This window comes from Athalia rosae, chromosome 7 (assembly GCF_917208135.1).
Source record: "Athalia rosae chromosome 7, iyAthRosa1.1, whole genome shotgun sequence".
Taxonomy (NCBI): domain Eukaryota; kingdom Metazoa; phylum Arthropoda; class Insecta; order Hymenoptera; family Athaliidae; genus Athalia; species Athalia rosae.
In genome coordinates, this window is record NC_064032.1 from 9287206 (window position 1) to 9312740 (window position 25535).

Here is a 25535-nt window from a genome sequence, read left to right on the forward strand (position 1 = left end):
ATTCACAGCGAGGAAGGAAAGAGAGATCCCGGGATTCCGGGATTTCCAGGCCGCACTCGTGTGACTATAGTTACTCGCAAAACCGTCGTCAAACAATAGCATGACAGTAGAGTCGCACGAGGCGCGATCTACCCGGCGTCCCAACGTACTAAAGACTGAACGCTTTCCCGCGTCTTTTACAGCGTCGTCTTTTCCAAGACGTCTTGCGCGCGTCGTGTAAGAAACGTCTTTCTGCAGAGACAACTTTAATGAAGTCGTAACTTCGACGCGCTCGGACGTTGCGTAAAGACGTCTCAGAGATATCCTTTGGACATGCTTGCTATCTGGGTAGTGTTTTCTCCAATGATGTGAATATTTGTTGGTATAAGATCAATTTGATTTATTTTTTACGTAAGGTGAAAACGATCATTCTAAATTTGCGAAAGGAAAGTGCCATTTAAGTTTGCAAAAAAGCCAACAAGAGGTTTGTAGTTGTAATAGGTATGCCCGATTATGAGACCATGGTATCATCGAGCCCAAAAATATTCGCTGATTGCTGTGTAAAAATATGTTAGTTGGATATTATGAGCAGTTCTTTTATTTGACAATGATTATAAAGAATAAATCGTAAAACATATTTCATGAAGTTTTGAAGTTTTTCATTACATAATGAAAAATACGATTAATCATATCAGGCATCGTAGTTAACTCAAACAATACCAAACAGGAAAAGAATCAATCAACGGAAAAGATAAAAATCAAATTTGCGAAGAATCTTAAAATCGTAAAATTTAGATTGTTAGACAAGATGTCGCTTGATCATTTGTGGCTTCTGGCAAAATGACTGACGGAGCACAAAAACCTTTACTCAGTTCTGAAATTCCTCGAGTTTTCTCGGTAAATAAAATTTTGATCTCGGACATATTCTTGATTTGCAGGTGAGTGGATTCATCTATAAATAGACAGAGTTGAGGATGAAAAAATATGATAGATGGATTTGAATCAAGGCATTTAATATGCATATATTTATCTTTTTTTAGGTATCCATTAATTTGCAATTTGCAACCGCGAATTGTAGCAGCCGTCAGTTATTGCTGCACTGGCGAAACTTTAACTACCGCTTCCAGTTGTTACTTGGAAAAACTCAACGGACGGATATTCTTGGACAGCTCGAAAATCAATTATTAGAATGAAAGTTGAATTTTGAAATGATGTCAAGATGTATTTATGCTCACTTGTTCAGTACATTTCAATCCGGAGTATGCTCCAGCATATCTTAGTTTGATTGCATCAATTTTTCGGGCCAAATAAAAGGTTCGCTTGCCAGGCCGAAAAAATTAAGAACCGTGTTACGTTGTACGGATAAATCAGAATTTACAAATCCTTCCTCACGTTTATCATACAGACGATCCAGAGGTAATGATTTGACAATCATCATTTGAATTATCTGCCGGAAAATTTAATAAATTATTGATTTGATGTTAATTATTTGTTGAGAAAAAAAACAACATGTTATAGGAATTACTTCACAAAATTTGACGAGTGATGTATATTTACTAATTTGATCCTCCCAAATTGGAACAGTAACTCCACAGCTATCTGCATTGTTCATAGTAAATTTGAATAGATTCAAACTGCGTTCACGGCCGACAGTTTTAGTTCCAATAATGGAATCAACGTATCCGACAATGCATCTGTAAGAAAACGTATCTAATTAAGCAGATCAGTTATACTCAACACCAGATAAGTTTCAGTTGAAAATTGTACAAACTAAAGTAGATGAAAAATTCAGAAAAAAGAAAAAAATAATAATTATGTTAGTCACAATCAACTCACAAAGTGTTGTCCCCTGCAAGAAATTCGTTGAATTCCTCTGTCGAGGTGTTCTCTGGTTTATCAACCAATGACGAATGGCTATCAATTTCGGGCAGCAGAAAATCGTTTTCGGGCCAGTTTTTCGTGCCAGGGTCAATTGATTGATTTGAAATCATCTTTTGAAGAAAAATTGGATAAGTAATTTAGATATAAAAATATATAATGTCTGTGATAAACGGTTGAAGGAATGTGGTGAAAGTAACAAAACTCAGTTGCGTTGCTCTGAAAAGAGTTTACTTTATTTAAATACTATGTTCATGCTTTTACTTTGGATTCTAGACTTTAACTAAATACTAATCCTACCTGAAAAGAGAAACAACAATTAAAGCTGTTATTCCCCTCAACTCTTTTCCTATCAACTAATTAATAATTCTCTTCTTTGACAGGTTAGAGTTTCGTGCGTTCGTCGTCCTAACCTCCTTCTCTCTCTAGCCACGCGCCTTCCTCGTGTCCTGTCAACTAGCGCGGTTTTCGGGATTCGTGCGCGGCAAATTCAATTTAAATGAAGCGCCGGAGCGGGCTTCATTTACATATATGGGCCATTCCACGTGAACCGGATCAGTCACCTCTCAGATATTTTTTTAATTTGGCATGTCGATTGTCCATGGGGAGTTAGATTTTTGTGCCAAAGGATTTTTGAATTAGTGCAAATTTCGATTTATTATGAACAATCGAAAAATTGAGAGGCGGTTTCTTTAAAAAATCATAACTTCGTCAAAAATGATGTTAGATTTAATTTTTTTTTTGAAATTTACGCGGATGAGGCTATAGATTTATGAAAAAAATAAATGATGCCGAAAAAGTTTATTTATCATTTGTTTATTTGACAATGAATTTTTAAATGATTTTTAAAACACTGATGGATAGCACCGAAAAATTAAAAAAAAATGCTGACATATACTTTGAACTATACTACAGCCTGTAAATTAATTTCAGAGATGCGTTCGGCTTTGTTTTCGAGTAAAAAATCATCGAAGTTGGCGGCGCGCATAAATTCGAGCTCGTCGACGCCTATGCGCGTGATGACGCGCGTCGAGCGACAGAGACCCTATCTACTCTCTACGGACGCTACTTGGTGTACGCTCGACCGCGGTATTCACGAGTCGTTTTCGCGATGATAGACACCGTTAAAAAATCTGAAAAAAATTCCATAGCTTCCCCATAACACGGCAAAGCCATAGAGTAAGTTTCAGAGATGTGTTATTTTTCGTTTTCGAGATATAGGGACGCATTGGGACTCCGCGCTCGCTACTTGGTAGACACTCGGCGACGGAATTCACGAGTCATTTTTGCGATGATCGACACCGTTCAAAAATCTGGAAAAAATTCCATAGCTTCCCCATAACACGGCAAAGCCATAGAGTAAGTTTCAGAGATGTGTTATTTCTCGTTTCCGAGATATAGGGACGCATTGGGACTTTCCATGCTCGCTACTTGGTAGACACTCGGCGGCGGAATTCACGAGTCATTTTTGCGATGATAGACACCGTTAAAAAATCTGGAAAAAATTCCATAGCTTCCCCATAACACGGCAAAGCCATAAAGTAAGTTTCAGAGATGTGTTATTTCTCGTTTCCGAGATATAGGGACGCATTGGGACTCCGCGCTCGCTACTTGGTAGACACTCGGCGGCGGTATTCACGAGTCATTTTCGCGATGATAGACACCGTTAAAAAATCTGGAAAAAATTCCATAGCTTCCCCATAACACGGCAAAGCCATAGAGTAAGTTTCAGAGATGTGTTATTTCTCGTTTCCGAGATATCCGGACGCATTGGGACTTTCCATGCTCGCTACTTGGTAGACACTCGGCGGCGGTATTCACGAGTCATTTTCGCGATGATAGACACCGTTAAAAAATCTGGAAAAAATTCCATAGCTTCCCCATAACACGGCAAAGCCATAGAGTAAGTTTCAGAGATGTGTTATTTCTCGTTTCCGAGATATAGGGACGCATTGGGACTTTCCATGCTCGCTACTTGGTAGACACTCGGCGGCGGAATTCACGAGTCATTTTTGCGATGATAGACACCGTTAAAAAATCTGGAAAAAATTCCATAGCTTCCCCATAACACGGCAAAGCCATAGAGTAAGTTTCAGAGATGTGTTATTTCTCGTTTCCGAGATATAGGGACGCATTGGGACTTTCCATGCTCGCTACTTGGTAGACACTCGGCGGCGGAATTCACGAGTCATTTTTGCGATGATCGACACCGTTTAAAAATCTGAAAAGAATTCCATAGCTTCCCCATAACACGGCAAAGCCATAGAGTAAGTTTCAGAGATGTGTTATTTCTCGTTTCCGAGATATCCGGACGCATTGGGACTTTCCATGCTCGCTACTTGGTAGACACTCGGCGGCGGAATTCACGAGTCATTTTTGCGATGATCGACACCGTTTAAAAATCTGAAAAGAATTCCATAGCTTCCCCATAACACGGCAAAGCCATAGAGTAAGTTTCAGAGATGTGTTATTTCTCGTTTCCGAGATATAGGGACGCATTGGGACTTTCCATGCTCGCTACTTGGTAGACACTCGGCGGCGGAATTCACGAGTCATTTTTGCGATGATCGACACCGTTTAAAAATCTGAAAAGAATTCCATAGCTTCCCCATAACACGGCAAAGCCATAGAGTAAGTTTCAGAGATGTGTTATTTCTCGTTTCCGAGATATAGGGACGCATTGGGACTTTCCATGCTCGCTACTTGGTAGACACTCGGCGGCGGAATTCACGAGTCATTTTTGCGATGATAGACACCGTTAAAAAATCTGGAAAAAATTCCATAGCTTCCCCATAACACGGCAAAGCCATAAAGTAAGTTTCAGAGATGTGTTATTTCTCGTTTCCGAGATATAGGGACGCATTGGGACTCCGCGCTCGCTACTTGGTAGACACTCGGCGGCGGTATTCACGAGTCATTTTCGCGATGATAGACACCGTTAAAAAATCTGGAAAAAATTCCATAGCTTCCCCATAACACGGCAAAGCCATAGAGTAAGTTTCAGAGATGTGTTATTTCTCGTTTCCGAGATATCCGGACGCATTGGGACTTTCCATGCTCGCTACTTGGTAGACACTCGGCGGCGGAATTCACGAGTCATTTTTGCGATGATCGACACCGTTTAAAAATCTGAAAAGAATTCCATAGCTTCCCCATAACACGGCAAAGCCATAGAGTAAGTTTCAGAGATGTGTTATTTCTCGTTTCCGAGATATCCGGACGCATTGGGACTTTCCATGCTCGCTACTTGGTAGACACTCGGCGGCGGTATTCACGAGTCATTTTTGCGATGATCGACACCGTTAAAAAATCTGGAAAAAATTCCATAGCTTCCCCATAATACGGCAAAGCCATAGAGTAAATTCCAGAGATGTTTTTTTTCTCGTTTTTGAGATATTATTGTGGCTTAATATGTCCAAGTAGCAAGCGCGGAGTGCCATATGCGTCCCTATATCTCGAAAACGAGAAATAACACATCTCTGAAACTTACTCTATGGCTTTGCCGTGTTATGGGGAAGCTATGGAATTTTTTCCAGATTTTTTAACGGTGTCTATCATCGCGAAAATGACTCGTGAATACCGCGGTCGAGCGTACACCAAGTAGCGTCCGTAGAGAGTAGATAGGGTCTCTGTCGCTCGACGCGCGTCATCACGCGCATAGGCGTCGACGAGCTCGAATTTATGCGCGCCGCCAACTTCGATGATTTTTTACTCGAAAACAAAGCCGAACGCATCTCTGAAATTAATTTACAGGCTGTAGTATAGTTCAAAGTATATGTCAGCATTTTTTTTTAATTTTTCGGTGCTATCCATCAGTGTTTTAAAAATCATTTAAAAATTCATTGTCAAATAAACAAATGATAAATAAACTTTTTCGGCACCATTTATTTTTTTCATAAATCTATAGCCTCATCCGCGTAAATTTAAAAAAAAAAATTGAATCTAACATCATTTTTGACGAAGTTATGATTTTTTAAAGAAACCGCCTCTCAATTTTTCGATTGTTCATAATAAATCGAAATTTGCACTAATTCAAAAATCCTTTGGCACAAAAATCTAACTCCCCATGGACAATCGACATGCCAAATTAAAAAAATATCTGAGAGGTGACTGATCCGGTTCACGTGGAATGGCCCATATGTATATGAAGTTATTTGTGAGTTATTCCAACCCTTCAGAACATACGCCTCCCGTACCACAGTCATTGCTATCGTGATGAGAGAAAATCTCACGCCTATTGCGCAAGCGCCAAGAGCGAACTTTAAATAATTTTAGGTTATATATCAAGTAAAATACAATATCAAATATTATTTATTTAAATACTAAAAATTAAATAGTCATATTATTCAAACTAAAGAATATCAAATTTCGGACGATGGTGCAATAAATATGAAATAATTCATTTAAACAAATAATTTATTGAAGTTAAACTTGACAAATTAAAAGTACATATTTTGAAAATATTTGTGATGATTAATCTGCAATCATTGCACGTAATGAAACCTTTCACATGACTAAAATTAACTTATTTAAATAAAAAACCACTTTGCTTTTTAATAATTAACCAGAAATATTTTTTCCTTTAATTAAATTAACGTCACAGAACCACTATTATTTGGGATAATAATATACTTATGATCAATCTAATTAACATAATAATTACAACAGTTTAGTTTAGTAGTAAAATATTATAAAACATTATATCAATGTTTGGTCAACGATAATATAATTTGATCATTGACTAATTACTAATTTTTGGCAATAAAGACAAGATTAATTTTTAAACTATCACAGATCGATTGTAGTATTACAAGTCGTATCTTGAAACAAGATTCAACTGGCAATCACAGCAATAACGAATTGTGTGCTTATTGCAAATTGGAGCATTACACGATGTATAACTTTTAGTTGTATAACTATTCGCTCTTCTAGGGCATTGATAACACAATCCACGTTCTGAATGTTGAGGATTCATTGGTGACTTAATTTCCCCAGTTTTTATTATTATCGATCGCAGTTCGAGTGATAGATTCGGTAATTGAAGACGATTCACTAAGTGTGGGTGGACTAGCTGAGAGTAAAGTTGTTTCAAAAATTCTCGCCGAGGTATTTTATTACCAGTGTTTTTTTCATAAATAATTTTCGAATTAATACCAGCAATGTTGAGAAGACCATAAAAAATTACCATCGGCCAGCGTCGTGTGTCCCGAGCAACATCGTACTTACCCTGCAGCTGGTTTACAACATCCACACCAGCTTTAGTACGGTTATAGAATGTGACAGTAAAACTGAACGTCACAGTGCGATACCACTACAACGAAATGTTGACACCTTCATAATTCGGACACGAACTCATCAGCAATAAAAGTAAATATAGCGGTCTCTCACCTTGCGTACCGACTGTCTCTTTTCATATGCGTCGGAGCATAGATATATTGAACTAGATCGGACAAGATCATGGCGGATTCTAGTGTATGGGTTTAAATGTAGGCGGCGCGCTCGGCGAAAAAACCCAAATTGAGGATTTAGCTTGAGGCCACTGTTTTACTCACAGAATTACCTAAAACCCCATGATTTGCTTAACAGGTCGATATGATAATTTTATGAAACTGTTCGACTTGACCGACAGATATGTGACCAAGCGACATGAGCCATGTTATACACGGTATCCATAAATTTTTAACGTGATATATTAGATATAGTTATACATGGCTGTTTTACCCGTGATAAATTATTGCAGTAATGTCTCAACAAGCAGAACACAAAATCCAAAAATGCACGAATGCACGGCATAGTGGATTGTACCCTCCATATAAACAGGATATATTTTTCAAAGTGTTACAAGGTGTTTTCTCAAAAACTGAGAATTATTTTGGAAAATTTTTGAAACAAAAATTGCAGAATCATGGAAAGAAAATTCAATAATACCATGGATATTGAAATTTAGCTGGATTGTATGGGGGTTTTGAGGGTCACTTGGTTTTCCGAGCGGAAATCCATATTTTGTATTGCAGATTCGTAATCTACAAGAAAAGCTAAGCAGCATTCGTACAAAACATTTTTTTCATAATCATCATTTTGCAATTATAATATACAAAATTAATTTTACACGCAAAAACTAAAACTTCTGAAGAAAAATCGCAGAAGACAAAGAGAAGATATTAGAAAGTTTAGAATTCTATAAATTTCTGAACGAGGAATTTTGGCACTTGAAATGACCGAGAGGGTCATTTTAAAGGCCATGGAAAGTCAAAATCAATTTTTTCAAAAAGTACGGAAAATTTGGTAAAAAAAAAAGGTGTATCGAGATTTTTTTTCATTGTTCCGAAATATGACATCCTTGCCTATCTTTGAACTGCTGAAATTAGAATCAATAATTTTCAAAAATCTAAAATTTTTACACAAATCTCAGATGAATATTCTCACAAGGTTCAGAGAAATTTTTTTTTGCCACATACGTACCCATATGTATTCTGTATTGCCTATGTATACAGCTTACGATGCATTGTACACCGAGGATGATTGTAAGATCTAATATCTGATCATAGTGTATCAATCTTAGAACACTGAAACAAAACCTGTGATCTGGCAATGTTGCACCGAGTATATATAATATATACTTATATATATATATAATTCCTACTTTTGATTCTACAATATACTCGAGATAACTTTATGCGCAGCGTTGCCGGATCACCATTGACCACGAAAATAACGTGTTGGAATTAAAAAGAGAATGATATTTCAAATTATCGTATCGCATCCACAAAAACGGTGAAGTGCTTTTTTTTTTTTTCTTTAAATTTGTTTAAAGAACTTTTTTTTTTACTCTCATAAATTTGTTCAAAAAATTATCTCAGAAAAATTATTTTTACATTTCACATCAGATTCTACCTGGTAAGAAATAATTTCATTCTGTATAGAGCTTTTGTGGAATCTATTTTGTTTCAATTGGTGATACGACTCTGTAACGAAGCGTTCCTCTTTATCAAGTTTTTATTAACCCGCTTTCTTGTCCATCTGTTTGTCTGTTCAGTAAAAATTTTGCAATCGATTTTAAACCAACTTCCCAATGAGCTAGATATTTGAAACTTCAAACACTCCTCATAACTGGATGACAATACAATATGAACTTCTTTTCGTAAAAAAAGAAATAAAAAAAAAACGGATCGATAATCAATGAGATTTATAATAATGAAATTTAACAAAATATAGTTATTGACACGATTAAAAGCAAATAGCTTGTTCTTCGAATGAATTTTGTTCCAATATACCACGTTTGGTTTTTTGCGGATATCTCGGAAACTATTGCAGATATCCCGAATTTGAAAGAAGGTTCATGAAGAGCAGAAAACATACTAAAAAAAAGTCCAACCTTCCTGAACTGTACCGCGAATATTCATAACTTTAATTGAGCTATGAGAAAATGACCGATGACGCCTGATTCGGCTCCCGCGCGCGATGATTGTTTCAGAGGCATATGCGAAAAAAATGTATCCAACAGTTTATATATGAATATTAAGGAATGAAAAAATTCAAGTACGTACTGGACACTCTATTAAACAATAATCAGTTGGAAAAAAAATTTATTCATCATTTTTCAATGTAATATGCTTTTGTAAATTGAAAACTCTTTCTCAATAGGCAAATAACAAAAAAACTCGGATAATTAACAAACCGAAAGTTTCAAATTCCTTCCACTTCTTGAAGCTATGGAGAAAAATTAAAAATATAAAAAAAGGAGTGACATTTTTTTTTTAAGAAAACATTTTCTTGTTTAAATCATAATTTCAATTGTTATTTGACATTCTAAAGGAAAAAAATTTCTCAGTTATTTTCAAAATGTTTTTCGCATAAACAATTTGTTATAAACAAATGAATTTTCGAGCGAGATTTTTTTTTATTACTAAATATGATACAATAACAACTGTGTGTGGGTTTCTGAACAAAAAAAATTCCAGTTTTTTTTTAATTTAAAAAATTTATGGATCTTGAATTTTTTCGTTCTCTTCGAGTTTCTTACCTTTGTTACCAAAATTACTACTATCGTATTATTACTTGCCGTATCAACAGTTAATGAGTAATTCTGGTTCTAATTTTTTTCCAACTGATTATTGTTTATTAAAGTGTCCAGCAAGTACCTAAATTTTTTTATCCCTCAATATTCATATATAAACTGTTGAATAAATTTTTTTTTTGCTCTTGTCTCCCAAACGAGCATCGCGCGTGGGAGCCGAATCAGGCGTCATCGGTCACTTTTTCATAGCTCAATTAAAATCATAAATATTCGTGGTGCAGTTCAGGGAGGTTGGACTTTTTTTTAGTGTGTTTTCTGCTCTTTTTGAATCTTTTTCAGATCAAATTTCAGATAGCCGCAATAGTTTTCGAGATATCCGCAAAAAACCGAACCCTACTTTTTTTTCCATTAAATTGTTTATTACTTTTGTAATTTTTTCAACCGCGTTGTCATGCGATTTCTGAAGTTTCTCGAGCTCATTCTGGATCCAAAAATCACCTTTACATTGAATTCGGCGAAGGCTAACTGAAATTTGACCAAAAGGCACTTGTTGACTAGACTATAGGACTAGAAGGACGAAAAAAGAGCGAGGTGCAAAAGTGATAATTTGCTGGGAAGCGAGTGTCGTCGCTTTGATGCGCGGCGAGCTAAAGCCTGGTTGCTGGTGCGAGTGAGGTTAGTTTGGATAGAAATCGTTTAGACAGAATCCGTTTCTACGGAGAAAATTTGCCTAGGGTTCGTTTGGACATAAGAAATTTCGACTTAGGTTCGTTTGGATACAAATGCAAACGACCCTAAGTCGGTCGGTAGAAAATAAACTAACTAAAGAAAATGAATCGAAGAAAATGACAACACGTTAATGATAGAATTAAGTTCCAGTGAAAATTAATTGAACAATCTAATTTCTTTGAAAAACTTGTTACAAGTTTTCTTCTCACTTAGAAATCATTATTTCCCAATTGATTTTCAATTAATTCTCCTTTCCTCGGCATCTTTGGATTTTGATTTTGGTTTTTTTTTTTCTAAATTTTTTCTGTACTCGAAAATCTTTCCATCGTGACATATTAACAAGTTCACAAAAAGCTGAACAACGAACAAACTCCTACTCGCAAGCCCCAACGAGAATAACAGTTATATTCAGTTTTTTTTTTTTTTTTCGACCGATAGTTTGTGTTAGCGAACATGAAATACTACTTTTTTCCAAAGCCGTAATATTGCGAACTATACTGAAATTTTTTTCAACCGAACAAGAATAATTCTCCTTACAGAAAATATTGTATTTCAGATTTTTGTATTCAAATGTGAACAAATTATCATAATATCCATTTGCACTGAAATCATCCTAGTGATGAGAGAAGCTCATCTGCTGCACCGTAATACCGATAGTCCGGACGAGCGTGTTATACTTGTCGCGCGTCACCGTCTATAAGGATGAATTTGAAGATTGGATCTACAGATCGTTCGTGCGGTTGACCGATAATCTCTCAGAGGTCGATGAAGGGTCTGTTTTACCATGAAACGCAGAGGGCGCTCTGGGCTGGCACTCTTATTTTGCGACTTAATACCCTATGACTCTCACTTTTCGCAACTTGTCCGATCTAGTTCAATATATCTATGGTCGGAGGATCGACACCAAAATCCGGCGGTACGCATGCGTGAAAAATTACGAACATGATCGAGGGATCGAGGAGACAGTAAGAATTCAGGGACGAGTCGAAAAGGACCGAAAGGATTTATAGTGACCCTGAAGAAGATATACTTCCGTTGCCCTACCGTCGGCGAACGATCTGAATAAGGAGGACGAGTGAATTAGAATCTAAGGAAGCACGATTGCCGTTCTTTTTCCGTCTAATCTTCACGCACCCGGTGGCTTGTCCGGAGGGTGATATGAAGGATTAGAGAGGAGAAGCTGAAGTCCTCGTCACCGTCATCATCGCCGTCAACGTCATCGTCATCGTCTTCGTCTTCGTCTTCGTCTCCGTCTTACCGCATTGCACACGTCCTGCTGCACGTCAACGTCTTGTAAAATCGGTCTTTGGACCCGATTCCTCCCGACGATAGTGGAATAACGTAAGTGTCCGTGTTGTGTCCGAGAATTGTTCCAACGTTTCAGAACCCGTCACATTTTTGTATTAAATTCGCCAAAACTTTGTATTACGTCCATTCTCATCACCGATAACGTCGCTTAAAATGAAGTATTCGCTTATAGTTTCTATCGTGGAAAGACGGCTAATTTGTTAATTTCTTTTCCAATACCTGGCCCAGGTACGTCGCATGTCTGACCTGATCATTTCACGTAGAACTCAGCACTCAGGATTGTGAGGGTCCAGTACCCAGCAAGGACCAACTCCCTGTGCGTTTTTTTAGTTTCACCTCTCGTATTCTCGTCGCACTACTGGCTAGTCGGATAGCAGACTAAGAGCTGCATATCATTTTCTCTTATTGTTAGTGGCGCCCATTTTCAGGGGCTAGGTTTCGACACGAGCTGCCGTAATCAGCCTCAATAAGTTATACAGTTTTTGAAGATCGGGAGTCATTGTGAGCGACGTCGCGGATAGTTCCTCCGAGGTGACCCTCACCAAAAGTCTCTCGGAACGAGCGGTTCGGGGCAGTCGACTTTTACAAGAAAGTTACGATTTCTGGCTTCAATTTTTCCCCAGTTTCTTCATCAATTTTTGTCGAGTTGTGTAGAGTAGAGTACATCAGAACGTTCTTCGATTTTTTGGGTACGTATGACACTAACGTACTCGTATCCGTAAATAAAAATTTACTTCTGTAAATAGGCCGAGTTTTAATTTCAGTCATTTCTCTTGGAATTTCACGTTTATTCTTTCGTATGGTTCCAACAAGAGTTATGTTATTTACCAACAAATAATTTGCAAGAGGTACAGATGTGAAGTAATTGTCGCAGGTGACATTTCTGCCAGTTTTCAATATTGGAGGTCAGAAGTTTAACAACATCAAGGTCCTGATGGTTGTTTACCGCAGTAAATTTCCATATTGTGGGTGTAAAATTTTTTTGAATCAGTTATGAAGTAAATTTTTATACCATATCTTGCCGGTTTATTGGCAATATATTGCCGAAACTTACAACAACCTCGAAAAGCTTGCAGCATTTCATTAATAGTTAAGAAAGCGCCTGGTGTATAATTTTCTTGGCATCGTTCAATAAAATCTTCCGAAAATTCTCGGATAGGCGCCAAATTATCTAATTTCTTTCGCTCATCACGATTATTAATATTGTCAAACTTCAATGCTGACAAGAGATTGTAGAATCGTGTCCTTGACATCACCGCACGGAAACAATCCGGAGCCGAACCATCAGTTGCCCCTAACTCTTTCAAGTTTAATCGCGAAGCTTTATGTACGCCTATCAGGTACAATAATCCAATCCTAGTCCGTATTTCATCCACGGATGCCGATTGAGTTTCTGTTTTACGTTTTTTTGATAAACGTACACTTTCCAAAAAAATGTTCGTATAATGAACAATTTGCTCAATTGTTTCATTAGGTATAAATAGATTCCAGCAATCCAGAGACGTTTTCGCACCCTTGGCGCATTTTTCAACTCCAAGTAGACGTATAACAATATTCTGTCGTTTGGTACGAACTTTTTGATTAGGCAGATCATGGTGCCACTTAGTACCTTTATCTTTCCCAAACACAAATTGTTTATTATTCATTTCATTCTTCTGTGGGCTATTATTGTTGTCATCTGTGTCATCAGAATCCCTTTCTGATTGTTCAGTATTGGAGTCGTGGTGACTATATTCCGATTCAGCGTCAGACATTTCGTCAAGATCAGAGACACCAGTCTCAGTTTCGTCTTCAGAATCTGTTGTTTGATCCATATTTTTACCCGGTAATTTAGAATAGACAATTTGTTATTCCATGTGTAAATTGTATCTCTTGATACGTAAAGAAAAAATAAAATTTTTGAGTGGATTTTTACAAAAAGCTAAGAAGTGATTATAATGACGAATTATTATCATTTGTTAAAAGTTTGTTATTTAAAGTATTAAAATTTTTCAGAACAAAATATTTGAGCTAACTGAATAATGATTATTTATGCTTTATAAGTGTTTATAAACAAGCACACTGAAATAGTAACATATTTTTAGGTTACATATGGGCCATTCCACGTGAACCGGATCAGTCACCTCTCAGATATTTTTTCAATTTGGCTTGTCGATTGACCATGGGGAGTTAGATTTTTGTGCTGAAGGATTTTTGAATTAGTGCAAATTTCGATTTATTATGAACAATCGAAAAATTGAGAGGCGGTTTCTTCAAAAAATCATAACTTCGTCAAAAATTATGTTGGATTCAATTTTTTTTTTAGAATTTACGCGGATAAGGCCATAGATTTGGAAAAAAATAAATGGTGCCGAAAAAGTTTATTTATCATTTGTTTCTTTGACAATGAATTTTTAAATGATTTTTAAAACACTGACGGATAGCACCGAAAAATTTGAAAAAAATGCTGACATATACTTTGAACTACATATAGTTGTATAGCTTCCATAGCTTTCCCATAACACGGCAAAGCGATAGAGTGAGTTCCAGAAATGTGTTATTTCTCGTTTTCGAGATATCAGGACGCATATGGCACTCTGCGCTCGCTACTTGGACATATTAAGACACAATAATATCTCGAAAACGAGGAATAACACATCTCTGGAACTTACTCTATCGCTTTGCCGTGTTATGGGAAAGCTATGGAATTTTTTTCAGATTTTTTAACGGTGTCTATCATCGCGAAAACGACTCGTGAATACCGCGGTCGAGCGTACACCAAGTAGCGTCCGTAGAGAGTAGATAGGGTCTCTGTCGCTCGACGCGCGTCATCACGCGCATAGGCGTCGACGAGCTCGAATTTACGCGCGCCGCCAACTTTGATGATTTTTTTCTCGGAAACGAAGCCGAACGCATCTTTGAAATTATTTCACAGGCTGTAGTATAGTTCAAAGTATATGTCAGAATTTTTTTTAAATTTTTCGGTGCTATCCGTCAGTGTTTTCAAAATCATTTAAGAATTCATTGTCAAATAAACAAACGACAAATAAACTTTTCCGGCACCATTTATTTTTTTTCCAAATCTATGGCTTTATCCGCGTAAATTCTAAAAAAAAAATTGAATCCAACATCATTTTTGACGAAGTTATGATTTTTCGAAGAAACTGCCTCTCAATTTTTCGATTGTTTATAATAAATCGAAATTTGCACTAATTCAAAAATCCTTCCTCACAAAAATCTAACTCCCCATGGACAATCGACAAGCCAAATTAAAAAAATATCTGAGAGGTGACTGATCCGGTTCACGTGGAATGGCCCATATGCATCATTTTCTATGCGAGATTTCGTAGTTTCAACTATTTAGGCGTATTTTCGACTCATTCGAAAAAGTGAGCGGTGCATTCTCTTTTATTAATTGCTAGGAAGATGCGCTAGTCGGAAAAACCAGGTTTCAAAGTAAAAAAACTATGAAATTGAATTTTATAAAATGCGAGGTGCGTCGTGATGATTTCTCAGCGTGGGGACCCGTCATCTCTATTTACACCAATTAGACACTAGTGTAGTCACTTGCTCACCACTTTGACTACTCAGCGCACCATGCTATCAGTTAATAAAAGAGAATGCACCTCTCACTTTATTGCAAAAGTCTAAAATACGCTTGAATACTTGAAACTAGCAAATATCCGACAACTCTACGCTTTTCGGACGGCCATATTGTCTTCAGACAGGCCCACATACAGTACCATGAACCATGGACGTATAAAATATACTGACGGAGCACAAAGCCCCTCATCTGGCAACGCGTAAGTAAGGGGGGTGACGTGAACTGCGCATGAGCCTCCCACTACTCCGGTGGACGCTTGATGATTCGTTGGCGAGTTTTGTTGTGCTAAATCAAATATCAGTTCCGTGTAGTATCCATGCTGGCATACTTGTTAAATACGTAGAAAATGGGTTTACACGAAAAATGTATTCTGAAAAATTGCAAAAATGCACGGAGATTTAGTGAAAAAAGTGGCGAAAAACAAGAAAAAAAGTGACTTATCATCGGTAAGTTCTTAGTGATTATGGATGCGTAAAATATCTATATAGTGACATAAATTTGAGGTTAGGAAATACTCGACGTTTCGTAATTTGCGTTTGCAATAGTCTAATAACGATGTAAATTACTACATCGTTAGTCTAATCAATAGCATCATTGTGTAACAGTTTTCCAAAAGACAAACAAAGAAGGCAGCAATGGGCTACAGCACTACACTTGAACCAATACGAAGTAACAGATGACCATCGAGTCTGTTCAGATCATTTTTTTGAAAAAGATTTCGACAACAGTTTATGCGTAGTGAGGCTGCGAGAAAGTGCGGTTCCATTTGTGAGTAAAATTGTCACAAATATCTCTGAGAGTGGCCTGACATAATTTTTTTATTTATTCCAAACGTGATGGTAAATGCAAGTAAATGATTGTAGTGTTTATATTCTTTGCTTTCATAAATGTATGAAGTATTGGAATCAATGATCGAAAAATGCAATTCAAAGTAATTCAATAACTCTTTAGGTTTTCCATGAAATACCGCCAGAAAGTAACAATGAGTTACAAATTAATTTAGAAAAACTTATCGCTGACAATAAGAGTAAACCAAGCACTTCGAAGAGATCTCCATCACCCAATGCTAATGCATCTACATCAAAATATTGTAAAACACAGGAGGATGAGGAAGTAATGAAATCTGGTGAAGAAAATGAATGTGGTGTTTTACATTTACAATTTCCTTGATGTGTATATTACATACAGAGCGGACAACGTGAAATTGCGCACCCCATTTGCACATGCGCGAACGTCGGCATTTGTTTCGCAGAATGTCCAACAACACTCCGCTTTCAGATTTAGCTGTCAAATACAAGGACCTAACCTGAACTTTTCGATGAGTGTATTTCTGTCGACATTTAATTAATCTCTCATTCAATTGATCAATTTTATTTGATGCTATGCCACCCTACTTATCTGTGTTTGGTTTTGTGTCGCATTATTCACCTGACACAACATACCTCAGTCATATTTAAATACGGCGATCTCAGCTGTATTGGTGATCGACAATTTGACAGCTACAGCTGAAATCTGAGGCTGTTGGTACAACACGCTAGCAGCTGATGAATTCGGCTGTCGTTTTGATTCACGCTTGCGCACAAAATCTGGGTGCGCAATTTCACGTTGTCCGCTCTGTATGTATTGTAACGCCGCTTCCGCTCCCCGAAAGAATACAAAGAACAAGTCCCTAAAGTTAGCACCCCCACAATGAAAAAATGTATTTTTCGTTTCACAGGAATTCGCTGCTCTTTAATTTCTAATTTGTTGCTCTATTCGCGATTTAATTGCTCCCACCCCTTAGCCGGAAACAGTGGGGGTGCCAAATGAACTTTAACCTAGCACCCCCACAGCGTAAAAAGAAGACCGGAAGTAAAAACTAGAAATCTACGACGTCAAATTTAATTGCTATATAATTGCTCTCGCAATCTTCTATCCCCGATTTTTTTTAGCCACCCCCCGAGTAGAGAAAACAACCCCCCGGACTTCAGATAACACTCAGCGAGGAAAACTCAAAATCTGAGACGTCAAATTTATTTGCTATTTAGCACGTAAATTTTCTGTCATTTTGTACAGTTTTTGATTGTTTTCAGCATATTTTATGAAGTGATTTTTCCCCAAAAACTTGGATTCAAGATCGGTTGACCCCCATATGAGTCATTTCACGTCAAGCGGGACACTTTTTTGACCGCATATTCTTCAAAATCGTTGTAATTTTCTTCACACATTCTTTGGATAAAATAAATGAATGAAACATTTCTTTTCCACTCAAAGAGCTTAGAAGCTAGAAGGGGTTGAATTTTCTGAAAAACCACAAAAATCGGGATCGCGCCTCTTCTTCAAACGTTAATATCTCTGGTTCCCTTTGTCGGACAGACATCGGTCAAGACTTATATTGAAGCTCTTGAATCGCACTTTCATGTTGATAATTCTAAATTCATGGAATGAACAATTTTCCATTTGTTATAAACAATTATATTTTTCAAACGTGAACTTCGCGATGACTCACACCTTCGAAAATCTTGAAAAAATATAAGCGAGTTCCTCGATTCATTATCCACAAAATCTATGAGCTTTAAAATGTAATTAAGATGGAAATTATATTTAAATGATTGATCCGCGCGATACGTCACGCGTCACCGTGTACGCGGGAGCGCTGCAGGACCCGATACTTGTTCGCTTCATATGCAAAGAATATTGGGGGGGGGGGGGGGGGGGGGGCATATTATATGTTCAAATTCATCGAATCTATTAAATTACGGAATCATTTATTACATTTCAAGCTGGATGCTCGACTGTCTTATATACTTGATTCCGCTGATTTTCGAAGGTACACGGAGAGAAATGTCAAGTAAATATTCCTATGCAGCACGGTAACGGTTACCGTGTATATAAGTTGCAACGGCCCAAAAAAAAAAAAAAAATTGTCGTTTTTTTTTACACAGTATAATATTTATACGTATATTTTTCTTGTCTGATATCGCATTTGAGGTGCCGTTTCGCCCGGTCTACAACGCAACTATGTTACCAGCTTCTGACAGTGAGCGGACGGCGGCGTCTTTTATATCAGTGAAGCTTCTTAGTCCACAGTTTCAATCGCATTTTTCGGGATCTTCTACTATTCCGACGAAGTTATAACTGCCTCCGTAACGTTAGTCTTGAGTTGATTTTTGTCGGAGCTGGTTGATTTTATTTTTTTTGCAATGGGGCCTATACGTGGAAGACCTCGCAAGATAAATCAAGACGCTATTATAGATTCCGTAATCAATCACAAGGAAGAGGTGCTTTTAGCAAATGATACGATTGTGACAAAAACTCATCAAGTGTGGAAGACAATTTCTCGGGAATTGGATAATGTTATTTTGCCAAATTCTTTATACACCTTTGTGACGTGTAACAAGTACGAAATTAGGGACAAACTTGGCAGAAACGGCACTGAAATTGACTATAACGAGTCGAACGATACAATTGGTGGTCAGAGCGATCTAGGAGAAATATCACACGATTCTTCGGTAACCGACAAGAACAGTTTTGTAATCTCTTTATCCAGATCGGAGTATGAAGGTTTATTGACAAACCGAACTTACAAGCGTACTGAGCTAGATAGGCGCAAAGCATATACGCGTGAGTGTAACATACCGCAGCCTGGCAAATGGCAAAAGCTCATAACAGAGAGAATTTGGGACAGTGAACGACTCAAATGCGGTTGGAATTTCAAAAATCATAAAATCACCACTGATGCGAGATCCGGTTATATGAACGGCAAATGCAAATGTGGTTCGGTCATAAATTGCAAATTTGCTGATTTTAATGATGAAGATGATTTCATAACGGTGACTTGCACGGTTACAGCAGGAAGCGGCCACGGCATATGTGGAAAAACTTACCTACGAGCTCCGGACCGACAAGAGATCGCGAAAATACTAGACGGAAAATCAGCTTCCGTTTACCGCGCAAAAAGAGCGAACGAGCTTATGCTGCCAGGTGATCCTGAAGCGCCACATTTGTACAAGACATCTGTGTTAAATACGGCCAGGAACGAATACGCTAGCTCTCAACACCTTGACCGAGACCCGGTGAAAGCTCTAGCCATCATGCAATTAGGATCAATGAATAACATGATCCATAGTTTGGGATTAAACCCATTTTTTGCTCATTATTGGACCAACCACCAGTTGCATGTTTGTCGGGCGTATTCTAGCCGCGAACCATCCTGCATATCTATACTACGGTGCAAAAAAGTTCGCCAAGTACATTAAATGTTAAAGAATAACTACTACTCAAATATCTTTAATGACAAAAAAGGAAAAATTCATTAATAATTCGAAAAAAAGGATCCAAATCAATTATTGTGCCAAGTACATGTGACTTTACATCATGCACAGAAGTACTAGAGAAGACTGGAATGAACATACAACGAACAATAATACCAAGTGTAAAAATATAGAATTAGAGAATGAATCAATTAAGATCAATTCGAAGAATTAAAAAAAAAAAAAAAAAAACTGAATTAAATTAAATTAAATTAAAAATAAAAAAATAAAAACTTGGAGGCAGTGGGACTTGGCGAGCTAATGTTATATTGCCATACTAGAATTCCGAATTTTTTTTTCCGAAAAAGCTCGCCAAGTCCCACTGCCTCCAAGTTTTTATATTTTTATTTTTAATTTAATTTAATTTAATTCAGTTTTTTTTTTTTTTTTTTATGCAGCAACCTTTAGTGCAGATCATGATTTTCTCTGTAGGTACTGCTTTTATACCGTAACCATTCATTTTCGTGACTTTTCCATTCTCTACTGAAAATAGCATTAGCTGAATAATTAAACACCTGTTTGCTGATGATATGTCAGTTTTTACGCTCATTTCTTTCGATTTACAAGTACCGCACGATCCTTCGACCGTTTTCCAGTGAGAGAGATTATCATTGATTAGGTCAGATAAGCTCGGTGGTTTTTTGCAAGATTTGGGCAGCGCCAGTAACAATATGTTACTCCGTTCGATTGAAGTATTAGTGTAACCGCAATCTTTGCAGTGCAGTTTTATCGTGAGCTGGTGCTCAATTATTATGCTGAGATTATCGCAGTGAGAAATTAAACCGGCTAAAAATTCTGAAGCATCTTGTTGCTCATTTGCAGTAAAGTGTTCACCCGCAAGTGCCCTGACAGGAAATACATTTACCGGGGCTTCTGATCTAGCATAACAATCGATCAACATTTAAAAAATATCGTCTGTTTGGTTTTGACGTGATAAATGGTCCCTGAATGTTCTACAGTGAAATATACACTGGATCGTTGCGTTAGCGTAGCAAGAAACGTGATCGACGTTTCGTAAGCCTTTTATTTGCCACAATTTAGCTGCAGTTTTTTCTTCAGCTGGTACCTGACATGTGACAACATCTTTTGCAATCGACCATCTGCAGTCAGCTACTTTCTGTGCTCTTACTGACGTAAGAGGCATCGGTATGAGATCTGGACGATACTCTTTTCTCAATCTATTGTATTCTAAAATGGCTGCCCCATTCGCTAACACAGAGTATGGATCGTAATTGATCAAATGCAGACCTTCTAATGAAGTTACTCGTGAAAGAGCAACGTACACTTGGCCACAAGCAAATACGGAATTACCTGCATCGATTACGGCATTCTTTAAACTCAGGCCCTGACTTTTATGAATTGTAATACCGTAACTGAGGCAAATAGGGAATTGTCTTCGGATAACAAAGGCGCCTTCCATTACCTCTAATTTCACATCAACGCGCTCCAAAATATGTACGACGCCTGTAGCTAAGACAATTTGCACTGTTTCTACGTCGCCGGTATCAGCAGCTCGGGATATTGCCGTTATTGTACCGATAGTGCCGTTGACGAGGCCTAACGTAACATCAATGTTCCGTCTAATCATTATTTTCGAGCCAATTTTCACAATAATCATTTTTGCAAGACCTGCAGTTCGAGAACTGTCTTCGTCATCCGTGTTCAACATTTTCTGAACTTTTTTTTTTAAGTACGGTGGACAATCAACCGTATCATGAGCCAATAAGTGTATCTCGTCAGTCTGAATTGCGCTCAACATAGCTTTATTGAGAACATCACACATGCGACACGTGGGAAGTAGACAGACTGTGTCGATAGGTAAATTATTTATATAGTTGCAAAGTTCTCGTATTCTGTCTCTGAACTCGGTTGCTTTGAATATGATTTTCCTCGATGACAACATTTTCGTGTCCATATCAGTAACGATCCCAAGGCGTATTCGTGAGAGTATCTCGCGATAAGTTCGATCATTCTTTTGCCTCATATTGATCGTCAGTTCATCGTATGTGAATAAATTACGCCACAGATCCACACTGCCCATTGCACCTATGAGTTTTTCGACATCGGTGTTCGATAATTTTGTGAACGAGGGTCCCTCGTGAACTGGTGGAAGTTGTAGCAAATCGCCGAAAAGGAGAATATGCTTATTACCAAACCAACCATCTTCACAGTCTGCGGTATTGAAGATTTCGACTAATCGAAGATGTATGTACAAAAACGTTACGTTCGAGATCATCGAAACTTCGTCTATCACTATCAGGGCAACGTTTTTCAGTTGGTCCCGTATGGTTTTGAGGACCGCGTCTGACAACGGTTTGTATTTTGGAGTGCGGCCGTGTTCAACTGGCAATTGAAAAAGCCTATGAACAGTCAAGCCGTCAACATTGAATGCTGCTATTCCGGTTGGGGCGATTATTGCAGTATCTTTACTAGCATGCTGCTTAATCCAGCATCTGATAGTTTTAATGAGGAAGCTCTTACCAGTTCCTCCCTCGCCACTGACGTAAAGACGTAGGATTTGATTTGAACCCACCGCTTTGATAACCTGATCAAAAACTCGTTTCTGATCCATGTTTAGCTTGCTTATCATTTCTGAAACGTCTACAGTTTCGACTTTCTCAGCAGCGTCTTTGAATTCTTTCATTGCACCTTTAGCCTCGATAGGTACAAAGCCGAGTGGTACAGTGTCGCTATTTTGTGAATTATCATTGTCTTTCGCATTATCTGCGAATTGTTTGTCAATCATTTCCTTCACATATTCGATACCTTTTTGTACCTCGGTTATGCGTTCGTGATATTCTAGTGCTTGTGCAAGTTCTAATTGCATTGACTGAAATGACTCGGCATAAGTATCGCACCCGTTGCGGAGTTCATCTACATCTCTCCATGGTTGAAAGAGTAGCAGCAAGGCGTAGAAATAACGTTCGGGTTGAATATTCACGTTATTTTTGTAGTGATTTACTAGGCATGGACGCTTACGCTTCTTAAGGTACAGCGACTTGCCCATCGTATAATATTCTACATCTTGACCTGTGGGCTCTACCTTAGTTATGTCGTACCATTGTACGAAATCGTAGAGGTCGGTAGCTTCCAATTCCTTCGGTCGTGCGGGATAATGCGTATCGACTAACGAATCACAAAATATTTCAGTGGAATCGGCCTCCAAGGCTTCGATTTCCTTACGAGATTTTAGTTTTTTATTTCTGATTATGTTCACGTCAACCCACCTGATGGTAGTTTCTGGATCTGTGCCATACAAAGCGATTCCTAATAGAGTATCTGCGGCTTCAAGAGCTCCACACTCTCTATGATTCAACATGCGCAAACCAAAACTCCATAGACGACTACACAGAGATTTCGTAGAATTTATGTCTTCGAAAGTCGTGTCTGAGTTGCTTTTTTCAGGCTTAGCAACGTATTTGGTGACACACCGATTCAGGAGTGTAGATTTTTCTCCGATGAACTGAATGTCCATATTCCCTTCCCAGGCCGTAAGAATTGCCGGGTTGTAGTCGTTGATATTGGCTTCCTTTTCGGAGCGGGGCAGGTTATACAATCGGCTTTTAGACTTTAGCGTCCGTCTACCAGCAATCGAAATGGCCACTTCTCGCATAACGAAAATATTCGTGATTGGTCTAGAAAACCCGAAACGACACACTTTTCCAATTTTGCCATTTTTGTTTGCTTTACTTCGCAAACAATAGGAATTATGTGTATGCCGTTGATGTGTATTAACACGACGATGGAGGTTTGGTGAAACATTTTTAGATGGCATTCTGCAAGTACCATATTTGAGAATGAAGTTTGCTACTTCTTGATTGGAAGACGTTCCAAAAATCGGAGCGTCTTTGATCCAGATCATTAAATGAAAATGCTGCGTTCCTCTACCTTGGTATTCTCGCCTCCAGAAGAAATGCGTTACTTCCCCAATGGGTTTATCTGGAGAACATATGAAATCGAGCATAGCCTTGAACTTATTTTCGATAAATCTGGATGCAGACACTGGATCAGAGGCCACCAACTGACTAGGTGACATCTTTGCGGCGGAGGAGCCTCCGACTTCGCGTAGATATTCTGTCATATCCGACCACAACCATTCGCTTGGACTTAATGTGAGGAACCATGTCGCCGGTCCGTAATTATATATCATGCAGGATACGTCATTTCTTGGCCTACTCCAATATTGCTCCGTATTACGCAGTCTTGCAAATATAGCATTCAAATTTCCTTCCAACTCTTCCTTGGAAAGCTTACTCAAATAACTTGCTGCGGTAAATCGCTCCTTTGGATTAATGATATTTAATTTGTGATAAATACCACCGCTTAGTTGTCTGTTGTTAGCATCGTTCAATAGATAGAAAAGGTATTGTTGATCGGTTCTGAATTGTGAATGCTTTGACATAAGTCTCGATTTGATAAATTCGAAATGAGTAAGACGTTTGGGTCTATCTTCGTGTTGTCCGTTACAACCGTAAGGATATAAGTGCGGAAAACATTGCAAGTCTAGTGTTTTTTCACGGTTATCTAATAGCACGTCGTGAATTCTCAACATTTGATACAGATTTGTCGCCGTTTTATTTTCTTTTTTTTCGTACATCGGATATATAGTAAACTGTTCGTACAGCGCATCCGATGCCGAAGCCTGAGTGAGTAACGCTGTACGCTCGTCAGCTTCTATTTCATCGTGAATCTCGTTTTTTTCGACTAAAGGATCGTCTTCGTGATCAGAAACTGTGTTTGTATCTCGATTGTCTTGTATTTGGAATTCCACTTCTTTTACATGGGCCAGCAGAAGATCAGCTGATGCTGGCAGCTCGATCTTCGAATACTGAGGATTATTCGCTTTGAGCCAGACTAACGCTTCCCACACTTTATTCATATCGACTAGTTGTTCCCGAACCAATTTTGATTTTGTTGGGATACCACGAACCAGGATGTAAAATTCGTGTTCGAGATTAATTGGATCCGTTTGACGGCAAACTTTTTTCAAAGTTTCTTCGAGGGGCAGGGGCAAATGAAATGTTCTGCCCTTAACTTTTTGCACCATCTCTACGTGAGGTAAATTTTTTTTTGCCATGGTGCCCATTCTTTGAATAGTTTGGAATGCCTTGGCTCTCTGAATCAAAATTCGCTCGTAATCATTTAAGCACGATATAACTTCAGGTAGCGACTCGGTAGCGAGTTTATTCAATATGCATTTCGGTGGCATATTGTCTTGGCGAAGCTTTGGGAGACAGTAATTGCAAACATAATCGCAATCGTTACCCCGAGCTGCGACGTGTTGCATCAATTCTGCCCATAAGAGACTAGTCATAGGTTTCCTGAATTTCTGAACGTTCGTGACCTCTCTTTGGAAACAGAGTTTTTCGCAGGATACACATACGTACCGCGGAGTATCAATAGATCGCTTTGTTAATGTTTTAAACGCGATAATGTACTTGGATTTTATATTTTCTTCGTTGAGATCTAATTCCTGTGTAACATTACTTGCGATCGTATTTGCTTTGCGTTGGGCAAATTCTGAGGTTTCTTTCAGTTTCGTTACGTCACCTTCGTCTAGAGCTTTGTCTATGGTGAGTATTTTCTCGAAACAGTTCACTGATTTGCATACTAACCGTTGTATGTATCGCACCGAAGGGAAATGTGGTGCTAATACCTGGACAGGTAAAAATATTGATTTGCAGATAGCGTCATCCATGTAACACACTTGTGAATGACCCAACTTAACGTCTACGTGTTTCACCGTACA

General features: G+C 38.1%; 2 protein-coding genes across 2 annotated transcripts; both read right to left on the bottom strand.

The window, feature by feature from the left end:
- Positions 1–1255: 1255 nt before the first annotated feature.
- LOC125501889 lies at positions 1256–1970 on the bottom strand. Its single transcript, XM_048659013.1, has 3 exons — positions 1816–1970; positions 1505–1673; positions 1256–1426 (listed from the first exon to the last, which is right to left on the bottom strand). Exons 1-3 carry the CDS (start codon positions 1968–1970, stop codon positions 1256–1258), a joined length of 495 nt encoding a protein of 164 aa, XP_048514970.1.
- Positions 1971–20190: 18220 nt separating this feature from the next.
- LOC125501890 lies at positions 20191–23822 on the bottom strand. The gene is made up of 4 exons (XM_048659014.1): positions 21098–23822; positions 20758–20995; positions 20351–20664; positions 20191–20285 (listed from the first exon to the last, which is right to left on the bottom strand). Exons 1-4 carry the CDS (start codon positions 23820–23822, stop codon positions 20191–20193), a joined length of 3372 nt encoding a protein of 1123 aa, XP_048514971.1.
- Positions 23823–25535: the final 1713 nt, after the last annotated feature.